The sequence below is a fragment of the Hypanus sabinus genome, chromosome 24, assembly GCF_030144855.1.
Source record: "Hypanus sabinus isolate sHypSab1 chromosome 24, sHypSab1.hap1, whole genome shotgun sequence".
Lineage (NCBI taxonomy): Eukaryota > Metazoa > Chordata > Chondrichthyes > Myliobatiformes > Dasyatidae > Hypanus > Hypanus sabinus.
In genome coordinates, this window is record NC_082729.1 from 27,332,105 (window position 1) to 27,347,708 (window position 15,604).

At 47.2% G+C, this 15,604-nt stretch overlaps 1 protein-coding gene across 2 annotated transcripts in view; it reads left to right on the forward strand.

Moving 5' to 3' along the window:
• uba1 (ubiquitin-like modifier activating enzyme 1) overlaps positions 1-15,403 on the forward strand; it is a 59,164-nt gene extending 43,761 nt beyond the window's left edge. For both annotated transcript variants that reach the window (XM_059949485.1, XM_059949484.1), the window contains exons 17-26: positions 1,921-1,985; positions 2,543-2,738; positions 4,321-4,395; positions 6,720-6,909; positions 8,348-8,436; positions 10,944-11,036; positions 11,820-12,011; positions 12,749-12,850; positions 13,966-14,066; positions 14,408-15,403. In XM_059949485.1, coding sequence (XP_059805468.1) covers positions 1,921-1,985; positions 2,543-2,738; positions 4,321-4,395; positions 6,720-6,909; positions 8,348-8,436; positions 10,944-11,036; positions 11,820-12,011; positions 12,749-12,850; positions 13,966-14,066; positions 14,408-14,543 — 1,239 coding nt within the window. In that variant the 3' untranslated portion in view covers positions 14,544-15,403. The remainder of the gene's footprint in view (positions 1-1,920; positions 1,986-2,542; positions 2,739-4,320; positions 4,396-6,719; positions 6,910-8,347; positions 8,437-10,943; positions 11,037-11,819; positions 12,012-12,748; positions 12,851-13,965; positions 14,067-14,407) is intronic.
• The last annotated feature ends 201 nt before the right edge of the window (positions 15,404-15,604 follow it).

Below are 15,604 nucleotides of genomic sequence, written 5' to 3' on the forward strand. Positions count from 1 at the left end.
AGGTATGTTTGTGGGGGAGCTGGGTCGCTCGGGGCAGTCAGTGTGTACACGAGCTGCCAGTGGGCATAGTAGATGTGGGTTCACTTGGGACACTTAGGAGAAATTTGGATAGGTGTGGTCGCTGAAACTAGACAGAATAGTAGTTCAGCATGGACTGTGGGTCAGACAGCTTGTTTCTGTGCTGTTGTGTTCTACGACTGACTGATTATACCCACTACCAAGTGGGGCATAACAAAAGTTTTATTCAGCTACAACCTGTAATCAAAGTCGAGTGAAGACAAGTATGCCATAAATGTCAAAAGTAAATTAATTACCACAATACCAGAACCCTATCGTTACCATATACAACTCTGAGGTTAATTTTCTTGCGAGGGTCTACAGGGGGAGAAAGAAACAATAGAATTTTATGAAAAACTATATGAAGACTAACAAACAACCAATGTGCAAAAGACAAGCTGCAAATCAAAGAAATAATACTAAGATTGTGAGTTGTGTAAGTGAGTCTATAGATTGTAGAATTGGTTTAGGGTTGCGGTTGCATGTAGATGTCCATGCAGGTTCACTGTGGTGGTGCCAGAGAAACATTGCCTGAACTCTTTGGAGTTGGACCTAAGGCTAAGGACCTGAGTTAAAGGTGGGACCTCACATTTAAGAGGATTTTGGATAGGTATGTGGATAAGAGAGGAGGGTCCGGATGCAGGTAGGTGGCACTGATGCTCTGTGACAATGACATTATGATCCTGTGTCCTGCCTCTGTCTGTGTGGAGTTTTCACTCTCTCCCTGTGACTGTGTGGGTTTTCCCCCTAGGCATTCCCACATTGCAACAACGTGGAATCAGTGGGTTCATCAACTGCTGTAATTAGCCCCCAGGCTGGAGGTATGGTTTAGCGGGTAGCATCTTTTGATTTAGAAGTAATGGGCCCCTCTGGTCCAATGATCCTACGTTCCCCGATTACTCCCATGTGACCAATTAACCTACTAACCTATACATCTTTGGAAATGTGGGAGGAAACCAGAGCACCCGGAGAAAACCCACATGGTCACGGGAGGGTGTTATAAACTCCTTACATGGTGAGAATTGAACCCAGGTCACTAGCAATGTAATAACATAATGCTACCATGGGGGAGGAGGCTGGAGGTTAGGAACTGACAGATATGACTGGCTTAATGGTCACTATGAACTTCCGTGGGCTGTAGGACCTATTTCCATGTTGAATCTTATAGTCACACAGAACTAGGCCTTTCAGCCCACTGAGTTATGCTAACCACTTACACTGATCCCATTAATTCTTCCTCACATTCCTGTCAGATCCTTGCAGATCGTTCCCCTGATACTGGTTAACCTTCCAACCCTACATGTTGCTGGGTTGTGACTGGAAACCTGTGTGGGGGGGTGGAATGGGGGTGTGAGAAAGTGGGGATGGTTGCAGGGAGAATTTGCAAACTCCACACAATTGACAAGACCTGTCCCAATCAGATCAGTGACGGTCAAACAAGAAGTAATGAGATCAGACTCAAAGATTGGAACACTAAAGTCGTGAGGTAACACTTTTGCTTGCCTGACCTCTTCTCCATTCAGGATGGGGTTTCTTGGCTGCTCCTTGGCTCATAGACAGGTGAGCACAAGGGCAAGTGTTTCCTCTGAGCTGTATAGGTGGTGTCATTGGGGCTAAGATGGAGCCAAGTGCATTTGCTGGCGATTAGATGCAGATTTTTAAAATCTGGGTTGGCGTATGTTGGCCGGGGTGTCAGAGAAGAGGCACAGCCTTCTTGTCCATATCTTCTGCAAGTGAAGGGGGGTGGGGACGCCTCCCACACTGCAATCTTCCCTGTTGTCGTGACGGTTTGTGGAGAGGTCGGGTATCAATACCAGCTGAGCAGCGCACTCTCTCTAACCCTCGCCTCCCCTTGCTCCGCAGTGGGCTCGTGACGAATTCGAAGGGCTTTTCAAGCAGCCTGCGGAGAACGTCAATCAGTACATCCAGTAAGTTGATCTCTGCTCTCTCGAGGCGCGGGGAGAGTGGTTGGAGTGGGACATTTGGCATCTGCAGTTGTACTGAAACGGTCGTCCTGAAACCAAATGAATGGAGATCAGAGCTAGGCAGCAGCCCCAGTGCCACAGCTTCACTTTAATACAATACTGGAATATGTGTGCCTTCTCTGTCAATTGCCCAACCATCTAATTGCCTGCTTGTAGAGTGGTAGAGTGAGGCACCCCAAATTTATGCAAGTCCGTGTGGGGAAGGATCTTCCCCCTCAGCAGGAGATCAAGGTTTAACGGGGGGGGGGGGGGTGGCGGGGAGACCTGCAGGCAGTGACAATTTTGGGCAATGCCGCTGGAGTAGATCTGGTGGGTAATTGTAGACGGTGCGTGCTGTACGCTGGTGATGAAGGGAGTGAATGGGATAGAGAAAACTAGCAGATCATAGCACAGACCTGGGCTGAAGTTCCTGATTCTCTGTGACTCAAGAATTGGTGTTTCTCTTTGCTCCACTGCATATGACTAATTTTCTCTCTCTTTTCACCCCCCTCCCCCCGCAGGGATTCCAAATTCATGGAACGCACATTGAAGCTTCCGGGAGCTCAGCCCCTGGAGGTGTTGGAAGCTGCTTTCAAGAGCCTAGTGACGGAACGTCCCAAGTCCTGGGAGGACTGTGTGACCTGGGCCCGAAACCACTGGCAGATCCAGTACAACAATAACATCCGTCAGCTGCTACACAACTTTCCGCCTGACCAGGTGTGCTCCCCTCCCGTCCTGGATCTCCACTCCGAGGGGACAGGATTAGACAACTTAGTTCCACTTTTTTCCCCAAATTCCATTTTCTCAGCTTCTCCCCGAAACCCCCTTACCAATCCACCTCTGCCTCGGATGCACCCAATAACCATCTGTGTCAATGAATTCCACAGACTCAGTAAACTGTAAGCTGAAGAAATTCTTCATCTGTTCTAAATGGACTTCACTTAATTTTTAGCACCCTCCACTGATGGAAACATCCTCTCCATGTGCTCTGTACATGCCTTTCAGTATCTGGGAGGTTTCGAAGCGATTCCATCCATGTTTCTGCACTCTACCGAATCCAGGCCTAGGGATAGCAAATACACCCCATACATTCCTAAGATTGCTCTTGTGAACCCTCTGTGGACAGTCTGCATGGCCAGCACATCCTTGGACAGGCGGCCAAAGTTGCTCTTAGTATTCCAAATGAGGTCTGACATCACCTTATAAACCCTCAACAGTACATTCTTTCATATTCTAGATCTGAAATGAATGCTAATGAGGAATTTGCCTTGCTCCTGACTCAATCTGAGAGTACAGGTTAATCTTGATCGAGGATTTGCAAATTCCTTTGCACCACCTCTTTCTAGCTTCCCATTCTTATTCTGACATGTTAGTTCCCAACATTCTCTACTGCCACAATGAGGCTAAACTCGGAAGGGGCAACACCTCATTTTCTTCCTGCATGACCTCCAGTCAGATGGCATTAACATTGATATCTCTTAACTTCCAATAATCACTTTCCTCTTGTCTTTCCATTCCCCATTCTGACTCCCCTCTTCCCCTTCTCACCTGCACAGCAGCTTCCTCTGGTGTCCCTTCTCTTTCTCCTGTAAGATTCCTCTTTCACCTATCATCTCCCAGCCTCTTTCTTCATCGACCCTTCCCTTTCACCTGGTCTCACCTATCACCTGATAACTTGTGCTCCTCATCTCTCCAGTATCTGCATCTCCCCCCTTCTGTCCAGTCCGGATGAAGGGTCTCAGCTCGAAATGTTGGCTGCTTATTATAGATGCTGCCTGACCTGCTGAGTTGTATAGTGATAAAAAAGTACAAATTTGGGCCATCTAGTCTGTACCAAAGCATTTACACCCTATCCCTCCATACCCCTCCTATCCATGTACCTGTCCAGGCTTCTCTTAAGCAGCTCATTCCACACACTCTCAACCTTCTGAGTGAAGTTACCCATAAACGTTTTGCCTTTCACCCTTAATCCATGACCTCTAGTTGTAGTCCCACCCATCTTCAGTGCACAAAGCCTGCTTGCATTTACCTTATCTATATCCTTCAATTCTGTATCAAATCTCCTTTCAATTTCTCCATTCTGAGAAATAAAGTCCTAAAGCTCCTCCAGTATTTTATGTTGTCCCCTGGATTTTCAGCATCTTCGGAATCTCTTGTTACTGAATTCTCTCCCCATTTAGAAAATACTTTCCACCTTTCATTCTCTATACCAGAGTACATAACCTCATTGCGAACAAATTGATTCTGATGTCATTACATGAATCGTGCCTAACTCTGTCTTTTGTCCCACTCTCCCCAGGTCACGACTTCTGGCACTCCCTTCTGGTCCGGTCCTAAGAGGTGTCCTCACCCACTGGAGTTTGACATGCACAACGTAAGTGTTGGGGAGGGGGCACTGTTTAAAGCCGGCATCCGCATTCCCACCTCCCAAAGGGCAGGGCTGTCCTGTACCCCTTGTCTGATGTCTCCCAGCACTGAGAGTCACAGCTCACCTTTACCTTGAGTGCTGCTTTCAGAACACAACCACCTAGCAGCAGCTGTCAGGCCATTAAATCTCTGGAACGTCAACCTATCCCAGGCTTTGGCTCCAATTGATAGATCACTGCAAATTATCTATCGCTTTAACACTAATAATATCACCCCTGCAATTCTCTGGGGTAAGAGACTTCCATAAGACAGAAGCAGAATTCAGCCCATCAAACCTGATCCATCATTGTATCATAGCTGATTTATTATTCCTTTCAACTTCACTGTCCCGTCTTCTTCCTCTAATCCTTGACGGCATTACTAATCAAGAACCTATCAACCACTGCTTTAAATATACCCAGTGACTGTCTCTACAGCTGGTGAAGGGGTGAGATTTGAGTAAAAGTTGGAGACAAAATTCTTTTTTTGTACAGATTGAAAAGTCTGGATTTGGACAAGCTCATCATCACCCCATCAGAGATTCCTCTAGCAGGGTGCTCCTCTTGCATAAGGGGGGCATGGGGGGGGTACAATCCTCTCTCCTCTAATCCTTAACCTTGGTGTGTGTGAGAATGTGGCTCCCTCTTTGCACTCTCCTTTGCTGGTGGTTTTAGCCACTTCTCCGGAAGAGGCACCCCATCCCGGTATCCCAGATATAGTCTCTTTATCTGGGTGAGCGATGCTTCCATTTCAGCAGTGGGGGGGGGGGGGGGGGGTTTACAGATTTGAGTGCGTGGCCCTGACGCAAACTCGCAGGGCAGGCAGCTAGCACTTTCTAAAGTTTGCTTGTGTGTACGTGCACACATGTGGAACCAAAGACCAAAGAATTGATTGTGGACTTCAGAAAGAGTAAAATGAGGGAACACACACCAGTCCTCATAGAGCAATCAAGTGGAAAGAGTGAGCAGTTTCAAGTTCCTGAGTGGCAACATCTTTGAGGATCTATCCTGGTCCCAATACACCAGTGCAGTTACGAAAAAGGCATGGCAGTGGCCATATTCTGTTAGGATTTGGCAGAGCTTTGCTGTGTCACCAAACCCTCTTGCAAATTTCTATAAATGTACTATGGAGAGCATTCTAACTGGTTGCATCACTGTCTGGAATGGAGGGGCCACTGCCCAGCATCGAAATAAGCTACAGAAAGTTAGAAACTCAAGTCAGCTCTGTGATGAACGCTGGCCTCCCTCAACATCCAGGATATTCTCAAGGAGCACTGCCTTAAAAAGTCGGCATTCATCATCACTCAGGACATGCTCTCTTCTCAATGCTCTTCAGGAAGAAGATACAAAAGCCTGAAGGCACACACTCAACATTTCAGGAATAGCTTCTTCCCCTCTGCTTTCTGAATGGTTATTGAACCCATGAACACTACCTCACTACCTTTCATGCACTATTTATTTAAACACTGTATACTGTAATTTAGTTTTACAAGAAGTTTCACGATATGTGCCAATGATAATAAATCTAATTCTGCTCTTATCTTTGCTGAACACAATGCCAAATTAAAGCAAGTTCCTTCTGTCTGCACACGGTCCATATCCCTCCATTCACTGCATCTGTCCTTAAATGTCACTGCATTGGTTTCCATGATTACCCATTGTAGATTCCAGGTGTCTCTCTGTATCTCTGTGTGGAAGCTTCTTCCTCTCAATTTAACTGCGTGTCCCCTGGTATTTGATATTTCGCACACTGAGGAACTGACTGCATATCTCAAAAATTATAAACTTCAGTCAGAACCCCGAGCCACCACCACTGGGGGAAAAACAGCACAAGTTTACACAACCTCTCATGCTGATGAACCTCTTCTTCACCCTCTCCAAAGACCTCCACGTCTTTCTGGCGATGAAGCAGCCACATCTACATGCTTACCTCAAAATGCAGCCTCAAAGATTTGTACAGCTGCACTTGACTTCCTACCTCTCGTATTCCAGTGAAGGCAAGCTTGCCGTCTGCCTTTGTTACCACCTTGTGCAGATCCAAGTACATCAGGGCTGATAAGGGCTCTGCCATTAACTGTATACATTCGCCCTGCATTTGATCTCCAAAGTGCAGCACTTTGTCCAGATTAAACTCCATCTGCTGTTTCTCTGCCCATATCCCTGCTGTAACCTTCTCAGTCCACAACTCCATTCTCATAACACACCCAGGTACGTTTATCACCCAAGCCTTCATTGGCAGGAGATGTATGGATCCAGTATTAATGCATACCACCCCTCCCCATCCCATTTGCAGGCCCTCCACATGGATTATGTAATGGCTGCAGCGAACCTCTTCGCCCAGACCTATGGCATCAAGGGCTCCCGTGATGTGAGCAACTTGGCTGAGATACTGAAGTGCGTCAAGGTGCCGACTTTCACCCCTAAGTCCGGTGTCAAGATCCATGTCTCCGACCAGGACCTCCAGAACTCCAACGCTTCGGTTGGTGAGTGTTTATTCTTTACTTTTAGAGATACAGCGCAGACGCCACCCAGAACCCAGAATTTAACCCTAGCCTAATCACGGGACCATTTACAATGGCCAATTAACCTACCGTCTGGTAGGTATGCCTTTGGACTGTGGCAGGACACTGAAGCACCCTGGAGAAACTTGTGATTACAGGATAACATAAAGGCAGCAGGAGGAATTGATTCAGTAGGTTTCAGCAAGATTCCTCCTACCCCCCCCCCCCCCTAATTTCGAGGCTCCTGAGTGTGGTGAGGGGCCACTTCTTTCTGATTGGGTGGCAAGACCACAAGTTTAGAGGGGGTGGAGAAATTTTGGCGGTGTGAGAAAAACACAAATGTGGTCAATGGGAGGTTATGTCTCTGTACCATTAGACCATCTTGTTCTTTGTTGAGTTCTCTCACTCCTGAGCAAAATCCTAGATAATCTTTCAGAATCCATTGCCTTCCTGGACAGTATTCCTCCAAGTATCAGAGTTCAAAATAAACTTATGATTATATTACTTGCATGTCATTATGATTGGCAAAGGAGATAAGACTCTTCTCCCCTCCGCTAGCCTGCGGGTCACCCTTGGACAAGGTGTAGCACCTGCTTAGCCCCGATCAGAGTCCCATAAACCCATGGGAGCAGGTGGTGGACGGTCGTATGAGCAGCCGGTGCAGATCGCAAGTCCTTACACCAGGCAGACAAACTCTGAGGAGTGTTGATAATGGCTGGGGTCACCTGTCTCATAAAGACACTGCTCAGAAGGCAATGGCAAACCACTTCTGTAGAAAAATTTAGCAAGAACAATCACGGGCATGGAAAGACCATGATCACCCACGTCATATTACACGGCACATAATGTCATATACAAGATGTTTTCCCTTGTGGACATTCACATAACTACATTGACTGGCTCCCCTGAACAAGCCTGCTGTAGTTGTAACTTCCTGAGCGATAGATGCCAGATGATCGGTCTGTATTTTACTACTCATGTCTCAAGAGCAGTGCAGGAGAACTGGGTTCAGTCCCAACATCCGGTATTGGGACCTGAAGTGCATAGGGGGAGGAGGGCTGATGGATGCAGAGACTCTTACAAGATTGAAGCATCCAGGCGAGCTTATGGCTGGACAAGGCAGAGAAGGGTGGGCCCTGAGCTAGAAAATGGAATGGGTGTACATTCACTTTTAGCATGGACATAATGGGCCGAATGGCCTGTTTCTGGCTGTGGGGCGCTGTAACTGTATGTAGAGAGGTTGATTTCTAGGTCCAGTGGGTATACCGAGAGCGAGGGGACATGCTGACGAGATGGGTGATCGGTGTACATTGCTACTGTATTGGCAGGGTCCTTGTTCCCGTTACTGGTCCTGAGGAAAATCCTCTGGTAAAAAGGAGCTCTCGCTTCCCTGGCTTACTAGCTTGGTGTTTTATTGCAGATGACTCTCGTCTTGAGGAGCTGAAGACCACCCTTCCTTCCCTCGAGGCCCTGTCCACCTTCCGGATGTTTCCCATCGAGTTTGAAAAGGTACTGAACTGCACCTTCCCCAGCACTTGCCGCACTTGCTTGTGGTTTGGCTGAAAACACAGGCATGTGTAGTGCCTCACAACTCCAATGACTAGGCTTCAATTCCGCCCTCCACCAATCTGTGTGGACTTCTCAAGTTTTCTGTAAGACGTGGGAGCAGAGTAGGGCCATTCGGCCCTTCGAGTCCCTGCCAATCCATCGTGGCTGATTTATTATCTCTCTCAACCTCAATCCCTTGTCTTCTCCCCCATAACTGATACTTTTACTAATCAAGTACCTATTAAACTCTGCTTTAAATATACCCAATGACTTGACCTCTACAGCTGTCTGTAACAATGAATTTCACAGATTCACCACTCTCTGGTTAAAGAAATTCGCCCTCATCTCTGTTCTAAAGGGACGCCCTTCTACTCTGGGAGGGTGCCCTCTGGTTCACAGCACTCCCTCTATAGGAAACATCCTCTCCATGTCTACTCTGTCTAGGCCTTTCAATATTCCATATGCTTCAATGAGATTCTTCCTCTTCCCCACCCCACCCCTCCACCCCCACGTTCTTAACTCCGGCAAGTACAAGCCCAGGGCATCAAGCTCTCCTCATACATTAACCCTTTCATCCCTAGAATCATTCTTGTGAGCCACATCTGGACCTTTTACCCTTTACCACTCTCCCACTGCTCACAAATGTGATCTGACCAACCCCTTATATAAAGCTGCAGCACGTCCATTTTGTGACCATGTGGGTGCCTCCCTTGGTGCTCTAGTTTCCTCCCACTTCCCAACTACAGTGCCTGCCTATGAAAACTATACACCCCCCCCCCCCCCCCAGAAGTTTTCATGTTTTATTGTTTTACAACATTGAGTCACAGTGGATTTAATTTGGCTTTTTTGACACTGATCGACAGAAAAAGACACTTTTGTGTCAAAGTGAAAACAGATTTCTACAGAGTGATCTATATTAATTACAGGTATAAAAATAAAACACAATATTTTTAAGTATTCAGCCCCTTTAATATGACACACCAATTCTTCACAGAGCAGCCAATTGGTTTTAGAAGTCACATAATTGGTTAAATGGAAATCACCGCGCAGTCAAGGAGTTTCAATTGCTAGTAGTAAAAATACACCTGTATCTGGAAGGTCCGACTGCTGGTGAGTCAGTGTCCTGGCAAAAACTGCATCATGATGACAAAGGAACACCCCAAGCAACTCCACAAAAACGTTTATTGAAAATCACAAGTCCAGGGATGGATACAATAAAATCTCCAAGCCACCGAATATCCCTTGGAGTACAGTTAAGCCAGTCATCAAGAAATGGAGAGAATATGGCACAGCTGTAAATCTGCCCAGAGCAGGGTCTGGTGTGGGAGGCCACCTCAGTGGTTGAGATGGGAGTGACTGCATACAAAAACTTTTGCCAGAGAAAGCCAGTGTTGGGGAAAAACTCACGTGAAATCTCGGCTAGAGCTGGTCAGACTGTGAAGTCAGTTGCAAAAAGGTTCTATGGTATGACGAAAACACTAAACGCTATGTTTGGCATAAGCCAAACACAGCACATCATCAAAATCACACCATCACTACCGTGAAGCATAGGTGGTGGCTGCCTCATGCTGTGGGGATGCTTCACTGCAGCAGGTCCTGGAAGGCTTGTGAAGATAGGGGGTAAAATGAATGCAGCAAAGTACAGGGAAATCCTGAAGGAAAACCTGATGCAATCTGCAACAGAACTGCGACCTGGGAGGTTTGTTTTCCAGCAAGACAATGACTCTAAGCGTAAAGCCAAACCTACACAGCAATGGCTTTAAAACAGCAAGGTTAATATCCTGGAGTGGCCACGTCAGAGTTCAGACCACAATCCAATTGAGAGCTGGACTTGAAAAGAGCTGTTCACTCTCAATCCCCATGCAATCTGACAGAGCTCGAGCAGTTTTGTAAAGAAGAATGGGATAAAATTGCAGTGTCCAGATGTGCAAAGCTGATAGAGACCTATTCACACAGACTTGAGGCTGTAATTGCTGCCAAAGGTGCATCTACTAAACACTGATTGAAGGGTGTGAGTAATTATGCAATGTATTATTTTGTATTTAATAATTGCAATAAATTTAGATCAATTTCTAGAAATCTGCTTTCACTTTGACATGAAAGAGTCTTTTCTGTTGATCTGTGTCAAAAAAGCCAAATTAAATCCATTGTGATTCAATGCTGTGAAACAATAAAACATGAAAACTTACAAGGGAGTGAATACATTTTATAGGCATGCTATAAGCAAGATTCAAGAATGTCTTCCTCACTGCTGTCCGAATGCTAAACCAGTCACCTTGTGGTGCAGCCACATTCTTGGCTTTTAACTCCCCTTCTCTGTTATCAACACTTCATTTATTTCACAACAATCTCTGCACCACTCTGTTTTGCACTAGATGTTGTATTTGGAGCCAGCTTATTAGTACAGCGGAAAGACAACATTAATATGAATTCTGATAGTCTCCCCTCTGGCCCCTTTCTCCTGACAGGATGACGACACAAACTTCCACATGGATTTCATTGTGGCTGCTTCCAATCTCCGAGCTGAGAACTACGACATTCCGCCGGCTGACAGGCACAAGGTGGGTGGGGCGGAGCGGGGGAGTGAGCTGATGGTTATTGAGGGCAGGCTGATCCAGAAATTAGATCCACCGTCAATTAGAAGTTTGTCTTCCATTTCCTAAGCAAATTCTGAATCACTGTGGGTGGGGTGTTATTCTGGAATGACAGTCCATGTGTTGACCCGTGGGCTGGATCGGTTCTGCAGTATATAAATGAATGAAAGCTTAGGTGAATGGGCACCGTAGTGAGGTAAGGTTAGCGTAGTGTATTACACTCAGGGCTTCAGAGTTCAATCAGAATGGAACGGCACAAGTGATGCACATGAGCTCAATTTCAGTGTCTGAGAGAAATTTGGATACGTACATGGTTGGTAGATGTATGGAGAGCTATGGGAACTGCACTAGGACCATAAACCCGGTTTAAGAGCTTGCTTCTATTGTTTGCATGATTTGGAATTTTTTCTGTCTGGGTGTTAGTCTCTTTTTAATTTGGTTCTCTTGGGTTTCTTGCTTTGCTGCTGCCTCTAAGCAGACAAACCTTAATGTAGTATAATTAATAATGTGTACTTTAAGTCATTTGAGTAGGCAGTTTAAATGGCATGCACTAGATGGGCCAAAAAGGCCTGTTTCCATGTCTGTGCTGTACTTTTCTATGACTCTTGTGAACGTCCAGGGAATGCAGGGTCATGGACTGTGTACAAGCCAAAGGGTGTTCTCTGCTCTGTGAAGTGGGAAAGGGAGGATATCCGGTTGCAGCCCATCTCTGACCCTCTGCCCACTTTCTCTTCCCTCACCCTGCCATAGAGCAAGCTCATCGCTGGCAAGATCATCCCAGCCATTGCCACCACCACGGCGGCCGTGGTGGGACTGGTTTGCCTGGAACTCTACAAGATCGTCCTGGGCAAGAAGAAGCTGGAGTCCTTCAAGAACGGTTTCCTCAACCTGGCCCTGCCTTTCTTCGGCTTCTCCGAGCCAATTGCCGCACCAAAGCACACGGTAAGGTTGGCGAAAGAGCATCCATCCCTGTGCAGGGAGGGTGATGAGGTCACTCAGGCTCGGTGTGAAGGCAACACCCCTCCCACCCCCGATGTGATGGTGGCTGAAGTCTCCCGAGGGAGGGAGTGGGTGGTTTCATTGGAAAGGGTGGGACAGTCCCTTGTCATAGAGTTAGGGAGTCTTGGACCAGATGGCACAGTTTCAGAATAGAAAGGCATCCCTTTTAAACTGAGATGAGGAGGAAATTCTTTGGCCGAAGGGTAGCGAAATCTGGAATTCATTGCCAGAGATATTGTAGAGGCTGATGGGTTCTTGATTAGTAAGAATGTCATAGGTAACGGGGGAGAAGGCAGAAGAATGGGATTGAGAAGGAAAATCAATCAGCCATGATGAAATGACGGAACAGACTTGATGCCCCAAATTGCCTGATTCGGCTACTGTGTCTGATGGTCATCGTTCTCCTTGAACAGATCAGGTCACAGCAAAGGGAGGCCGGGGTGACTTTTGTCCTCTGATCTCCTGGGCCAGTTTACAGGCAGAAGGTGTGTTGTGTTACGGGGCCCAGATTGAGGAAGCTTTTGAGTCACAGAGTTTTGGGGTGGTGTGGCAGGACTTCTACAGGCATCCTTGTTGCAAAGTATCTGTCACAGATACACTGTGTATCTGTCCAGGGATACCCAGATCTCACCAGTTATTCTTTCTTGGCGCCCCCCCCCCCCCCCCACCCTTCCCTACAGTACTACGACAAAGAGTGGACGCTGTGGGACCGTTTTGAAGTGACAGGCATCAAGGGAAATGGAGAGGAAATGACCCTCAAGCAGTTTCTGGATTACTTCAAGGTAAGCACTGCTCTGTGTGTATTGGAGGGCTGGGATAGTTCTGGAGAAGCTCCCCAGCCCACCTCTTTCCCTCCCCAGTAACTCAACTCCAGTCAGGCTGATCACAACGTCTTGCTACTTGAGTGGAGTTCGCATGTTCTCCCTGTGATTTGTGAATTTCTTTCTGGGTCCCAACGTCCAAATGATGTGCTAATTTGTTTTAATCAGAGGCTGTAAATCTACCCCCATTTTTTTAAAAACCCCCCCACCCCCAATTTGGATTATGGGAGGTAACCAGAACCCGAGGAAATGCCACGCGATTCCACAGGGAGGAATTAAACTGACGTCCGGCGCCCCAAGCTGTGACAGCATCACATGCTACCCTGGTGCTGGCATGAAAACAGGGTGTTACAGCACAGAGAAAGTGTGTTGCGGGAGCCATGACGAGATTGATTGTGAGGTCACGAGGCAGTGCTGAGGAAGGCAGATGCAAAGTTTGCATTCATTTTGAGAATATAACATCAAGGGTGTAAGGCATTGGCCCAGTGTTCCCTCTTATTTGTAATGATCAGTGTGTGCAAAAATCTTGTGCTGTGCAATTTCTGCCCAATGACAACAACCTGTGCGCACTGAATAGTTTGAATAAAAACAACATAAACAAGCTGGTTCTAAAACCTACAGACAAATCAACACAAACTGCACATCATCAACACCATCCATATCAGAAACCGGAAAAGGAAATGTGTACAGTTGTGAAATACACTCAACTAGTAGCAAAAGACGTGTGCACGTGCACACCTTAGAAGGAACACGACATTGATCAGTCTGTAGTTGCAATATTGAGAAGTTTTGGGCTCTTATCTAAGCTGCTGAGTTCCAGGTCCCACCATCTGCAACCCCTCGTGTCTCCGGCTGGCCTGTTTTGTTAAAGCTGGCAGTAATGGATGAGCTGGCGTTTGAGACAGTTGAAAAGGGGTGACAGAATTCCACAATCTGAAGCAATTGACACTGAATGCACCACCCTGTTCTCTGAACTAGAGATCCCAAGTTACAGGTTGGGATTACTTACAGCATGGGGTTTGTGGGCTGGGAGAGGGAGAAGGTCTCATTCTCTTTCCGTCTCTTTCACTCACCAGAATGAGCACAAGCTGGAGATCACAATGCTGTCGCAGGGAGTCTCAATGCTCTATTCCTTCTTCATGCCTGCTGCCAAGCTTAAGGAGAGGATTGAGCAGCCGTAAGTATGGGCGTGCCAGCCAAGACTGTCCCTCCCCCTCCGCCCCTTCTCCCTGACTCTCTGGATTTAGCTACCACTGTCATTCTGAAGGATTCCAGTGCTCTCATCCCAGCTTTCCAGTGGGACAATTACAGCACACTTCCCTTCCTTACGGGACAGTCCTGTGAGCTCCTACTTCCCTCACAGCCTTCTACCCTCAATTACCCTTCTCTTCCCACCCCCCCTATTTCTGTCACAGCGTTTCTGGCGTCTAAGCTCCAGCTATTCTGTGTCTTGGACACCATCCTATTCCAATGCCTCAGTGTCTGCTCTGACTCGCCTCTTCTCTTCCCAAACCCCAGGATGACTGAGATCGTCACCAAAGTCTCCAAGAAGAAGATTGGCAAGCACGTGAAGGCGCTGGTCTTCGAGCTGTGCTGTAACGATGAGAACGACGAGGATGTGGAGGTCCCCTACGTGCGATACACCATGCGCTGATTGGGCTTCAGGGCAGGGATGGTCAGGGAGCTTTGCCGGGGCAAGGGTGGTGGGCTGGAATCCTGAGCATGAACCCTTCACACAGCTCCTGAGGTTGGTGGGTGTCCCTCTCCTCCCTTTTACTTCCCCGAAAGCCTGTTCTAATAGGGTTTAGCAACCTCTAGCTGTAAGCATGCCATACACTGTAGCTAAGGCCATTCCACACCATCCCCTCCTCCCTCCCCCAACACAACAACTGAATGCAGGACTTCATCTCCCTTGTCCAGCAGTCAACACTCCCTCCCCACGGCTCTGAGTTCACTCCCCTTTTTAATTTAACTGTTACAGGCACCGTTGAGTGCTGGGATGTGAGCCCTGTGGGGGAGAGAGAGAGACACTGTGCGCCATCCCCGCCCTATTGTCTTCAACCCATGCCAGGAAACTTTTGCCTCTCCCCTCGCCTGTCTTCCTCCCCCCTCCCCCCTTCTGTGTTTGTCAGGTTAGTGATGTCTGTAGTAAATTGGCCGTAGTTCTACCACGTGGATCTTGTTGGGGAGAGAGCGAGCGTGGGGGTGGGGGGAGGGAGAGTGTGGCCAGGGTGACCACATAATTGTGTGCATAGTTTGTGTGTGCGTGCGTGTAAATGCGTGCGTGAGAGAGTGAAACCTGTATTGGCTTTCCCGCTTACAACCCCATTGCCCCTGTATTTGTTCTGACAATGGGTATGGGGGGAATTAGTGTCACAGATTTCAGGACGTCGGCCAAGGGAAGGTCTTTACATTATCCAAGGTTGGTTTAAAATATTACCATGGAAACCATACACAGATTTTTGAGATTGCACTTAGTCTGTGGCTGAAATGAAATAAAATGGAGTTTAGTGAGTTTTTCTTTTTTTTAAACAAAACCAGCAAAATTTATTCACACAAAATACAAACATCAAATGAACAAATTCATATTAAAATGATTATTGCTGTCTCTAAAATAGTGAATTCCCTGGGATCCTGCCATTCCTGGAAGTCCCTCATGTTCCCTCCCCAGGGGCACAGGGCATGAATGTATCCCCTACCTGGCTCTAAATGGCC